The 13164-nt window shown below is 30.0% G+C and overlaps 1 protein-coding gene across 1 annotated transcript; it reads right to left on the reverse strand.

Annotated features, from left to right (window-relative positions):
* Positions 1 to 562: 562 nt before the first annotated feature.
* LOC122517222 (neurotrophin 1) lies at positions 563 to 7568 on the reverse strand. Its single transcript, XM_043635659.1, has 11 exons — positions 7560 to 7568; positions 5813 to 5974; positions 4872 to 5180; positions 4746 to 4757; positions 3876 to 3999; positions 3617 to 3740; positions 2723 to 2899; positions 2151 to 2306; positions 1713 to 2050; positions 1361 to 1640; positions 563 to 800 (listed from the first exon to the last, which is right to left on the reverse strand). Exons 1-11 carry the CDS (start codon positions 7566 to 7568, stop codon positions 563 to 565), a joined length of 1929 nt encoding a protein of 642 aa, XP_043491594.1.
* Positions 7569 to 13164: the final 5596 nt, after the last annotated feature.

Genomic DNA, 13164 nt, shown 5'->3' on the forward strand with positions numbered 1-13164 from the left:
ACTCGAATCCGTCGTTAATTCATATTCGTTATCGCATAAATATATATATATATATATACAGGGTGTCCTGTAATTTGAGGTACAAGCGATGAGAGGGTGATTCTACATGAAAAACTAATTTGATAATGTAGAATAGAATTTTTTCATTTTCGAGATAAAAATAAGTTTGAAAATTTATTGAGTATGCATATACTCGATTGAGTTTGTAATTTTGAAAACTAAAAACCTTGTTCGATAAGTATAAAATTAGAACTAATACAAAAGATATCATCATACTGACAATATTTTTAGAGTAGTTTTTTTTCATGTAGAATTATCTCCGTACTCGTTTGTACCACTAGTTACAAGACACCTTGTATATTTGATTTACATACATATGTACACATAATATGAAATTTATCTGTTTTTTCTCTTCAATTTATATGTCTAGGTACTCTTTATATAATACACGATCGTTCGGATCGATCATGAATTTCGATAAATAACAAATAAATGAAGAAATAATTACAATTCTTTGCGAAAAAACGATGCATCAGGTACTGATATAAGATAATGAGATATTCTAGGACGTTAACATTGGTTTCCAAGAGTTCGTCGAATCGTTTGGAACATCGGATAATTGCAATGGGAATTTGATCTCCGAAGATTGTAACATCGATGCTTCCGGTTTAAAGAAATCTAAGATTGGATGATAATTATAATTAATTCGTCTTTGGGGCTCTTGAAATTCTTCATCACCGAAGCCACCGTTTTGTAGTCTGGTAGAAGCGTTTATATCTTGGTCGAATGGTTGACTATATCTGCAAAAAAAAAGTTCATTTCTGAAATCATTTGGAATATATTAAATTGTCCAAAAAATTCGTGATGGTTCCCGCACGTTTTCACGATATTAAAAATTAATTAATATTGTACATAGATTGAAATAATGAATTTATTAAGTCTTTATTTCGTTTTATTTTTTAAATTAAGTGGTTTATTTAAATTTTATGTCTAATTGAAAGTTAAAGACAATAATAGAAAAATCTACAATCTAACATAAATGGTTACATAGATTTATGCTATTTATAGAAATAATGATTTAATTAAAATTATTGTTAGAAAATAAATTACAAAGTCGAGACCTTCAATTTTTAATGTTACAAATTCAGAACACTTTAGAAGACTTTCTAAAACTGATGATGAAAATCGAAACATTTATTGTGAGCATCCAACATTACAATTTACCAAATAACACAGAAATGAAATTTGTTAGAAACTAAGAAAATGAGAGAAATTCACATGTATTTAATAAAGTTGAATTACTAATTTGTACAAGTTTTCAAGACGATCCGATACTTTTATCTTTAATGAGAAAACTGACCTGGTGAACGAGCTATTGTTAGGATTATCAACAGATTCCTCCATTTGATTATTAGACTCCCTTCTGAACGGTGGTCTGTGTCTAGTAGGCCTAGAAGGTCCCTTGTTTAGTGGTCCAATGTATCCAGGGGCTCTCGTATTGGGTGCATGTTGTTGAGGTAATTTATCAAAGGGTCTGTGAATAGATGAGGGTATTTTTGGTCTGGTTCTTCCAGGAATTGCGAAACTGGGTCGATTGGTTGACGAACTCTCGATCACTGGCCTTTTATTACTAGATAGTGCTGGAAAATGGTTGTTTTGATCATATTCATCGTGATATCTCGTTAATGTTAATCAATTTTTATTAAATATACCAATATTTGAATCGTAGCTTAGTACTGGATTGCTGTATTTGCTGACATAGTTGTGGTTGGGTTTGCTCAATTCTTGATACTCATCGTTTGGCTCGTTATTGGTAATAAATTCAGCACCGGGGAACTTTTCTTTTGGTTTGGGTGGTGGATCTTTTTCATGAGGTGGAAATATTTCGGAATAACCATGTACGTGACAACTACAACATGTAGGAACCTTAAAGATATCCATATGAAGACCCAACTTCGAATCCCATGTTAACAATCGATGATAGTTGTAAACTTGTACGCATGACGATCGATAGTTTTCTGAGATGAAGGAACAACTGTCTCGAGTATTTCTGTATAAAAACAAGAGATATTATCTTTTTATCAATTAAATCCATTTTGTGACTGTTTTACTTTGTATGATAATTATTTTGTTTTTAGAACGATACTTACGAACACTTTTCAAGACGTAACGTTTGTGTATGCTCTCCAGTATTTATTATGTATTTCCAAATTCCAGAAGCTGCTCTGGCCAATTGTGGACGTGCATATTTAACTGTAGATGGACAGGTGAATCCTTCTTCGACGTTGTCAAATGGATTGTCAGATCTAAATAAAAAATAAATTTGTTGTATCAGTCGTATACTTATTCTTGTATTAACGCAATTTTAAAATCGGTCGTGTATCTTCTTTCATATGTTGGATTAAACATTTGTTAAAGGTGAAAGTTAATTAAACGATGTGAAATATACTCCGAAGAAAAAAAATATCGTTCTCACTCGGTTAGGAAAATGGTTTTCTTTTTTTTTTTCTTTATCAATTCTTCCGTGTCTTCAGATTTCTATTCATCATAATAAATACATCATTGTGCTTGTTAGAGATTACCGTTTTATGTTAAATTATTTTACGATGCAACAGATTTATTGATAAAAAGTAGAACGTGTTAAGAAAACGCGATGAAGTTTTTAGAGAGTAGAAATACGTCATGCGATTAAACTTCTTAGAAGATTATTCAAATTTCATACCTTTTAATTTCATTATTCTCGTATCGATTCTCGTAACGATTTTCGTAGCGATTCTCGTATCGATTTTCAAACAGACTGGAAGCATGCTCATCGAATCTTCCCTCTTGTATTTTATAATCGGTTAATAAAGCTGCCACCATGTCTTTGTTACTTCTCAAACTTCTTGTTATTGCTTCGCTATAAGTAAGAACATAAAAAATTATAACAAATAAAAGTAAATCTTATTGTTTATTATCACGTATTGTCGTTATTATCATTATTATATAATTTATTATTTAACGGCTATAAAAATTGTTATCATTTAATAGTGCTAAACTTAATTATTAAGGAAATTTATTTTAAACATAAGAAGTTAAGTATTGATCAAGTGCTTGGATGATAAAATATTAAAACATTTTAAAGTTAATTGCTTTTATATGTGAGTGGCATACATTTGTGATATTTATATACGTGGATAATGATAGTGGAAAATAGAAAAAATAAATTTCACACATCATTTATATTTTATGATTAATTTTATAATATAAATAATAATAATAATATAAAATAAATCATAACCTTTATTTACGATTTTTATTAAATTATAATCTACTGTTCTAATTAATAGGACATATGAGAAGTATAAAAAGATGATAAGTAGTCGATCTTGATTTATTTATGATCGATGCAATAACCAATACGTTTCTTATTATAAAATAAAAAATTTTAATATAAAATGAATCATAAAATATTTATCAACATATATGGAATCCTTTGTTCTGTTTATGGAGTATACTTTACACATTTATAAGTTTAAATGTATTGTGTAAAATAACTGCAAGAAAATATGAGTTTTTGTGATAATTTTTTCTTACCAGATTGTTGAAGCGAAATAAACGAAACGATCGTACTTACTGTGGATAATCTGTAGCTTCGAGGCATACAGTTTTCGAGAAAAAAGTACATTCCTTTTCCGTGGGAGCCCTCTTTGGCTCGGCTGGTTTTCTCGATGGTCTCAATGGAGATGTTCTCTGTGGATCTGCAAAAGCGAAAAATCCGATTTTCCTTATCTCGTCTGAGTAATCGTGGCAAGGAAATGACGACATTCACAAGACTTCTATTTCTTCTTTTTTTCTTTTTTTCTTTCGTTCACAACGGAAAAGAATAGACCGACCTGTATAAACGTTTCTTCTATTGAAGGAAGCCGGTCTTCTTGGTGGTAAACTTGCCACAGGCGGCGGCATTCGATAAAAGGGTCTTCTTCTTGGAGCAGGTCTTGCCGATCGCAACTCTTCTGCCTTGAAAATCCAATAAAATTATAAAAATAATAAAAAAAAAAATAAGAAAAATCAAAATATAACGATTAAAAGTAATTAAAATTAAATTGATATTAACAAAGTCAAAAACATGAGAAGAAAATCGTTTTTAAAGGCATCATCATTAACATTATTATTGTTTTCTAGTTAGAGATAGATTAGAATATTGAGATATTTCACGATTGTATACCGACAATTACACTTTCGTATCATCTCTCGTGCATCATTTAAATATTTTTCTTCATCAGAAAAAATGATCTACAAAATGAGAACGTTAATAGATTTGATTCGTATTTTTTTCAAATATTTTTCTCTTCAATTCCCTTTTGAGAAGTTTTACGAGCCATTGCGATTATACGTGGCAAATGCAAACTTGTGAAAGTGCGTGCTCGAAACACTAGCTCGGAGAAATGTGTTAATTCTCTTTATCTTGTTGATTCTAGCATCGATACGATCTAACCACGCAATTAAAATAATTTATTCTTTAGGGTAGTTAAAGATTTTATTTATTTCTTTTTTTTTTTCGTAAACATTTGAAAAAAGATTTACGACTTCTTTCGTAATTACGAAAAGATGGTGGGCGAGGTATCAAATAATTTTCACTTTTGTGGACGTAAAAAGTGGTGAAGATTCACATTAAAAAAAAAAAAAAGAAGAAAATAAAAGAAGGTGTGTGATTTCGTAAGGATTATTATCTATATTGTGTTAATTAAGAAAGTTAAAATTACCTTTGGCAATTCCTCAGCTGTTTCCTTTCCGTCTTCTTTTTTTTCATTATTCTCATCCTTGTTCTCATTTTTCTTATCCTTCTCATTCTCCTTTTTTCCCTCCTCTCCTTCCTTCTCGTTTTCCACTTCTTCCTCTTCTTCTTCTTCTTCTTCCTCTGCTTCCATCTCGTCTCCAGAAATGTCGTCGGAAATGATCCTTGCGATGTCCGCACTGATAGGCAACATTAACTCTCTCGAAGCATTCCTCCTGCTGTTATCCTCCTCAAAGGAGAAGAGAGATCGGTCCTCCTCGATTGGAGAAGACGTCGTTGTTTCGTTATCGTTTATTCTCTTTGAAATTAATCTTGCCATGAGTAACTTTCGTCGCGACGACATACTACGTATTATTGGTATTACCTGGCCAATCTGTTCCCTCTTCTCCGACACATCCAAAGCCTTTTAAAATAAAATTGATAAGTTTCTTTTAGTTAAGTTTATTTTTCTATTTAATCTATTTATCACTCCAGTCTTTAATTATAATTCTCCCAATTATATAATATATATGTAATGTTATATTAATTATTTAATTAATATATAATTATATAATATGTTATATATGTATATTCTTTTATTATACTAGATATATTTTATTATTATTATTATTATTATTATTATTATCAGTACCAAATTTATCTTACTTTTTATACTAATTTGTGATAATAAAAAAATAGTTTTACAATTCTAAGAGTTTTTTTTAAATTACCACGTAAATATAGGTGAATGAGTTGACAAGTTTTGAGCCTAACATAGAAACAATTTGTTTTCAATCAAATTCATAATCAATTTTCTTTCGTCGAGGCTTAAAAATTTTCAACCTACCTTTCTATTGTAATGTTTTCGAAATGATAAAGATTAAATATAATGAATAAAAATAATAAATAATTCGCGATCATTTAAATAATTATTAACAAAATGATTTCATTGGAAATAAGATGTAATTGGAAAATAAATTATACATCAAGGAGAAGAAATTCGAATTGATTCGAATGATTTTTTTTCTAATATTGCTTACTCACGGATTTCACTACGTCTTGTACTTTATCGGTCCTGTTCTTGACATTAATTTGGTCCTCGTTGATCGTTGAAGAATCAGAGATGTCCTTTTTCGTCGAGTTCTTCTCCTCGTCGGCTCCATCGTTTTTACGATCTTCCTTCGAGTCGACGTTAAACGAGAATAGTAGTACAACCGTCTAGAGAGTGAAACGGAAAGCAATGTTGTTTTATTTCTTCTCTTTGACCTTCTAACAGATCTCTACGAGTAAAATCGTTTATTATCCCGAACGTGCGCGTGCCGAGTAAGATTCTTAGTATTTAACAGACACCCTGGAATTCTAGATACGTTTGATATGTGCACGTGAAAGTACGACATTAGAAAATATCGTTCCCGAGATATATCGATTGTGTATTTAAATCTTTAGAATGAAAATCTTGATTATTTCAAATCATATGAAAATCATATAAATTAACTGTTCCTAACTGGAATTTTTTTTCGCGACAATAAATAGAAATTTATAAAGCATGCATAATTTATAATTACGAACTTCTAAATACAAGTAAACAATTAATTAAAAATTAAAAACAAAATACTTGATTTTATTATAATATTTTAAAATACAATTGATAATAGTTAGAAAAAATTGTAACGAATATCAAATAGAGATATTAGAACAAGACGTTATAATGATAACAAATATTTAATTCAAAACAGAGAAAAATATCGGTAAAGTCAAATGAGAGACTGTTAAAGAATAAATATTATATGACACGTACTTCAAGAATATAAACAAGAAAAAAAGAACAAATGATAGGAAGGGAAAGAAAAAAAAATAAATTGAATAGGTAGAGTTTTAATTAAGAAATGATTTCGAGGCATAGTTAAAGTCAATGCAACTTCCTCGAGAAGAAACAATTGTAGCGCGTGTGCAAGATAGGATTACGCGTGGAGACGTAAGAATTATCAGTAAGAGGAAGCTCGGGTTATATAGCATTAGCTTCCACTAGTTTTCCAGCTAAAAGATTATCTTTTCTTTCCGAGGAAGCCCAACAATAACAACTGATTATCCAAGTTTTCTGTTATAAGATCTTACTCACTGCGAAAGAGTTCCCATTTCAATTTTCTTTTAGTTATTTAAGCTAACTGTATTTGATTTAGAACTAATTTATTCATCATTTTTGCCTAATACTCGACCACAAAATGTCCTCTTTTCACTTATATTCAGTTTTTATCGAATATATCTATATTTCTTTTGAGTACAACATAGGTTGTCACTTCAATTTTTCTATATAATGCTTTAAATAATTAAATAAAATTCATTTGACATTTTTTCTAGAAAAATTGAATCTCGAAATGTCCTGTTTTCACTTAAATTTAGTTTCTTACATACGTTTATTTCTATCGTTTTTTCTTTTTTTTTGAGTACAATAGATTCTCATTAATGTTTATTTCTTTATTATTTTAAATAACTAAATATAATTCATTCGTTATAATTATATAAAAGTATTAGAATTCAAAATGTCCTGTTCATCTATATATTCAATACCGATTATTACATTTTTCACTATACAGTATAGCAGATTTTCGTATAAATTTCTAATCCTATTGTTCTAAGTATCTAGATAAAATACTTTCGTCATTTTTGTATGTAAGTATTGTACTTCAAAATGTTCTGTTCACCTATATATTCAATATCACCGACTGACCTCTTTCTTTATCGAGTATAGCAAGTTTTCGTATAAATTTCTGATCCTATTGTTCTAAATATCTAGATAAAATACTTTCGTCATTTTTGCATGTAAGTATTGTATCTCAAAATAGTCTATTCACTTACATTATGTTTTGCCTACGTATTTCTCTCTTTCACTCTCGAATATAACAGGTTCTCTCGTGTAAGTTTCTCGTTATATTGTTCTAAATATCAAGAAAAAATGAATTCGTCATTTTTACATTTAAAAATTGTATCTCGAAATATCCAGTTCACCTATATTCACTTCTACCTACGTATTTCTATTTATCTGCTTTTCTTTCTCTTTCATTCTCGAATATAACAGGTTCCCTCGTAAGTTTCTCGCCTTATCGTTCTAAATAGGCTCCTACGCAAAGTGCTATACTAAAGTTGTAACAGCTATCTATCTTATCGAGCCCATTCACGATTAACATTTTGCGGTAGAAAATAAGAACCGTATAAACTAATACAATAAGTTAACGTTTATTATACTTTGAGAAATCGCCATAAAAGAGGAAATACTCTTTCTCCACGAAGCTATTTTTCATCTTGTTCTACACGTTTATAATCGACGTTGACCCAGTAAGCATCTGTGCAAGACAAAAGGAAAAAAAGAAGGAAAGATAAGAAAAGAAGTATGTCCGTTGCCTCCACGCGCGATAGAATTGAAACTCGTATTATCATGTGAAAAATAATCAATTGATTCATATATACAGTGAGTGTTCCTAAAAATTGTACACGTTACGCTTACTAGATTTTTCCTTGAAAACTATTAATATAATAAGTTAATGGTAGTGAGTCAGTAATAAATAACCGAAGGTTACGCATATGTTTAACGAAAATAATATTCGTTGTAAATAAAATTTATTTTATCAAAGGTCATATAAATAAGAATCAATAAAAGAAATTTTAACTGACTTTCTTAGAAGACAATGTGCTATCCTAACGGTGGATTTCGAAGAAGACGATACATCGAACTTATATTCCGTGCTTTTAAACTACAATATATATTTCCTTCCATTAATTAACAATCATTTAAGGTATGTCAAATATTTTCAAAGTATGTCATATCCCCATTCATCCTTCCATAAATAAACACATCTCGCAATAATTATCGATCGATGTATCTCATCATACACATACACACACACACACACATGCACACCACTACTAACACTAGAACCTTCCATAATACCGTCCAATTATCGTTCGATTATGGATTTTATCTAACTAATTATTAATTATTTTTTTCTTTTCACTTTGTTTCATACAATTTTATTTTAATCGTCGCCTAAGAAGTTTCACTTAAAAAAAAAAAAAGAAAAATGTAGAGAGGTCGACGATTTCACTGAAATCATTCCGATGATCATCATCATTCCATCGAATCTCTCATCTTTTTTTGTTTTTCCTTCTTATTTTATTTTATTTTATCTTCCTTTTTTTTTTATTAGCTATAATTGCCATTTTTAAATGACGTATTAATCTTTCTCTTTTAATAGCTGAGAATAAAAGAGAGGTATTATGCAGATGACGTTAATGAACCTTTCTCCTGAGAGGGAACTCGGTATTCCGGCGTAAACGAACGTTCTATTACTTTTCCTCGTTCTACCGGCTTACTCGGATCAAGGCCACGGTAAAGGTTGTTCCACTTTACTGAGATAAAGTCGACCGAGACAAGTGCGAATCCGTAAGGACGTTCAACCCTTTAGCAATTTGTTACCTTTACTGAGTTAATCGATTCGACCAGTGGAAAATTGTTACTATTTAAAGTCGTTTCGTCACGGCACCGTCTCGCTTCCGTGATTATTTCCGTAAGAAAAAGGTTATTATATATATATTAATTTTATTTGAGTAGTTTTAGATCTTTAGAAAGATATGTACGTAACGAAATTATTATATTATATAAATTATAATCTATTGTAATAATTACGTATCTTCATGTAAATAAATATTTTCTATGATATTAAAACAATTACTTACCAAAACGAGAAAAGATCGTCGTACTCTCATCTCTTCGAATTTTGTATTTATCGATAAATCGATTTTCGTTCTCACTATTACATACACTCGCGATGATAATTATATTAAAGATATCAATTTTGTAGAAATAATAAATCGAATAATTGAATGAACACAAGAGGAACACCTCGTTGGAACAACGTTGTTCCTTTCGAGGTCAAAAATCAACCAACTTCGTCGAATGGGCTACAACTGATCTCTTCTTCCAACGGCGCAAAACTCGCGAGCTTCAACTCTCATTCTTACGATAGCAGAAAGTAGAGGTGGTGATGATGGTGGTGGAGGTGTACCTACCTGGTGATGGTGGTGGATCAGAAAGAGAAAGATGAGGAAGAAGAAGAAGATTCGTTCCCCTCTAAGTCGAGCCTTCGGAGCCACGTTTCCACTTTTTCTCAAAACATTCTCTATCCGGCACGTAAAACGTTTAATACTCAAGATCGTTTCTCCATGACTGTTTTTACTTTTCTTTCAAAGCTAAAAAAGATATTGTTTTCTATTTCCAATATTATCATCACAAACAAATCTTAATGGGCAATCAATCTTTTCATCGAATTCAATTGTATAAAAAGTTTTCAGTTAAAATTTTCCATAATTCAATTTGTTATTCGATTGTATTTTTCTTATATAAATTAAATTAAAAAAAAAAAGTAATAATTATGAGACTCATTTTCGTTTATACATTTATTTCGTTTATAAAAAATTTATACTCATTGATAAAAACGGCAGATGGTAGATGTAGTATTTAAGGTCGTTCCATTACGAATTGATCACTTTATTTAAAGGAGAAGAATCTTATAAGATGTTTCGTTCGCGTAGCCATGACCGAGAAAACCGGAACGTAGTACATAGTTAAGTATCGTAAAGATACGAGAGGCAAATGCATTGCGATGCTTGGAGTGCCAAGGAAGAAGGAAGAAGAAGTCGGCCACTCTCTTCCTTCTCTCTTCTTTTACTCTTTATTCTCTTTGCTAGAACACGTTCTTTCTTTTTATATTAGGAGTACTAACAATTAATGTATATTTATATATTTTTATTAGAACGATCAAAATAATTGTATGTAGTATACTTTTTATCGAAAAAAAGAAAATAATATAAAAAAATCAATATTCATTTATTAATAGAATTACAATATTTTATTTTCTATTTCAAAGTATAAGCTTTTAATTATAATGTTGTTAAAAAAATATGGGTCCATCTAAAATACCTGTAAAAAAAATAATATCTAATTTTTCAATTTAGTTAAGCGAGTTTTAGGACACCCTGTATGGATAACTTGGAATAAAGGAGATAGAGAAAATCGATATATAAATTTAATTTCTTAGATATTTCAATAAAAGTCCGAAATTTTCTGTGTTAATAAGAAATCATATAATTTAAGTAATTAAAAAATACATTTTTGAAATTTATTTGACTGATTTGATAATTCCAGTGATAATTGAGCCTAATTACTGTTGTTCATTTGATTTAGATTTATATTAAATATTTATATTAATTTTCAAAATTATAGACATTAATACGTTAAAATTATTTTAGACTTTAGACAAATAAGACAAAACAAAAATTCAGAGTCCGGGTTGGTGAACATTCTTTCATCATTCATAGATCTTTTACTCTTGAGATTCGTTTCGCACCTGACCGGAGGTCGTTTCTAGCAGGTGCTCGATAAAGCGAAGGGTGAAAGCGCGTTGTACCTGTACCTTTACAAGATGAAACACAAGTAAGACTTTAAATACGATGATTCACGTATCTGACAGTCCATAATTAACCTTTGCCATTTTCGAAAATCAACATACTTGTTTTTAATGATACTTGCTCGGAAAAGTTATAATTATAAAGATTATCAAGTCAGTTATATGTATATATATATATATAAACCACTGTAACGTAGTAGGGTAAGTAAACTTTAAACTTTCCTGTTGTTTTGTCTAACAGTCGTTTTCTAATTTCTTCTTCTATGTTTTTCTTTCTTCTCAGATAATCTATGCTTCTATTGATCACATACTAGAGGCAAATCGAGTGAAAGTTATTTCATGCGAAGTACAAGACCGTACAATTTGATATCTTTTATCGATAATTTTCTCGAGATAACTTATATAGAACATATTTGAAATATCGCTCTCGATAGAGTATGTAGTAGAATGAAATTGATTGGTTGAAATAATATTTGATAGTATTAATGAAACGTTTCTCTGACTAAAATATGTAGGTCAATGCTCTCGGGTAACTTTAAGTTTGGGTCAGGAAACCCATCGGCCATACGCAGCATGGTTGGTCAGAAAAAGGAAGAAGATAAAAGATAATTCAACGATGAATAAGACTTTTTAACTACCTTTGCTCTTTTTCTTTTTTATTTTGTTTTCTTCTTCTCTCCTTAAGATATTTTTCGGACAGATGCGACAGAGATTGGAAGGAAAGTAGGACAGGAACGAAGATCTGGTTTTCGAGCGAAACGTCATACTCGGTTTAGGATTAGAAAGGACCGCAAAGAGATAGTTATCTTTTATTGTCATACATATACATCTAGATATATAAGTAGGAATATGCATACACGATATATATATATATATCGTGTATGCATCTCGCACCATCTGTTCAAACGATAAAAGACTTTCTCTTTCTCTTTTTTTAAATGAAACTTCTTTTCATAGGATACTGAAAATTTTTAATCGATACGAAAAGTAAAAGATTTTTATGGGAGCGTTTTACGTGTATGGTGGTTGAGAAACGGGAAAATATCGATTGGTCAAGACTTATGAGAGATAACAGGGTAGGTATTTCGTGTCGCTACCATCTTTCAATTTTTGTTCACTGAGATGAGTGTATCGCATATACAATATTAGAATCCGTTGAGTTCTTGGTACCACGCGCTTTCCTTTTTTTGTTTTTTTTATCCTTGTTTTCTAAAGAAATCTCAATGATCTCTTCCTTCCTTGAAATTGAGCGTGTAGCACGTGGCTTAGACTAACTTAGCTTTCACTATTATTTTTTATCAACACCATTCTATAAACATTATGACAACTTTCTTTATTATTATTTTTATTAAAGGATTGTTTTGATGAGAAGTTTAGAAAAAATTGATTTTTTCTCTGCATATATTGATTATTAATTATATTTTTCAACATCTTAACATTGAAATTTCTATTATTTTAATTGTTATGACATAGGTTTCGTATCGACGATTGCTACTTTGATTTAAAAACTTCTGTTTTTATTTGCATCAATTTATATTATGTTACTTAAAAGTGAAATGATAATTAGAAAAAAAAAAAAATGAAAAATTCCAAACTAAAACTTCTTTTCATTGGAAACAAAATTTACGAAGATATTTTTATTTTTTCATTACTTGATTAAAATGGCCCTTGAATACAGTTGATAGATAATTCGATGATTTATGAATTTTCTTATTAGTATTTTGATTTCTTTCTTTCTTTCTTTATGTTGATCTCATAATAGCGGAAGAGTTTTCTAAGGAAGGTGCATCTTCTTTAGCTACTCTCAACTACCTCCTCTCATTCTCCATACCTACGGGCCATAAACAAGTCTCTCTCTACGTTTTATGGTTATTTCAAGATTTCAGGAATGCGATCCAATTTACGATAACGATCCTTGTCCGACACATGGCTGTGCGTACGGATCGT

The sequence above is a fragment of the Polistes fuscatus genome, unplaced genomic scaffold (genome assembly GCF_010416935.1).
Source record: "Polistes fuscatus isolate 324 unplaced genomic scaffold, CU_Pfus_HIC Scaffold2, whole genome shotgun sequence".
Taxonomy (NCBI): domain Eukaryota; kingdom Metazoa; phylum Arthropoda; class Insecta; order Hymenoptera; family Vespidae; genus Polistes; species Polistes fuscatus.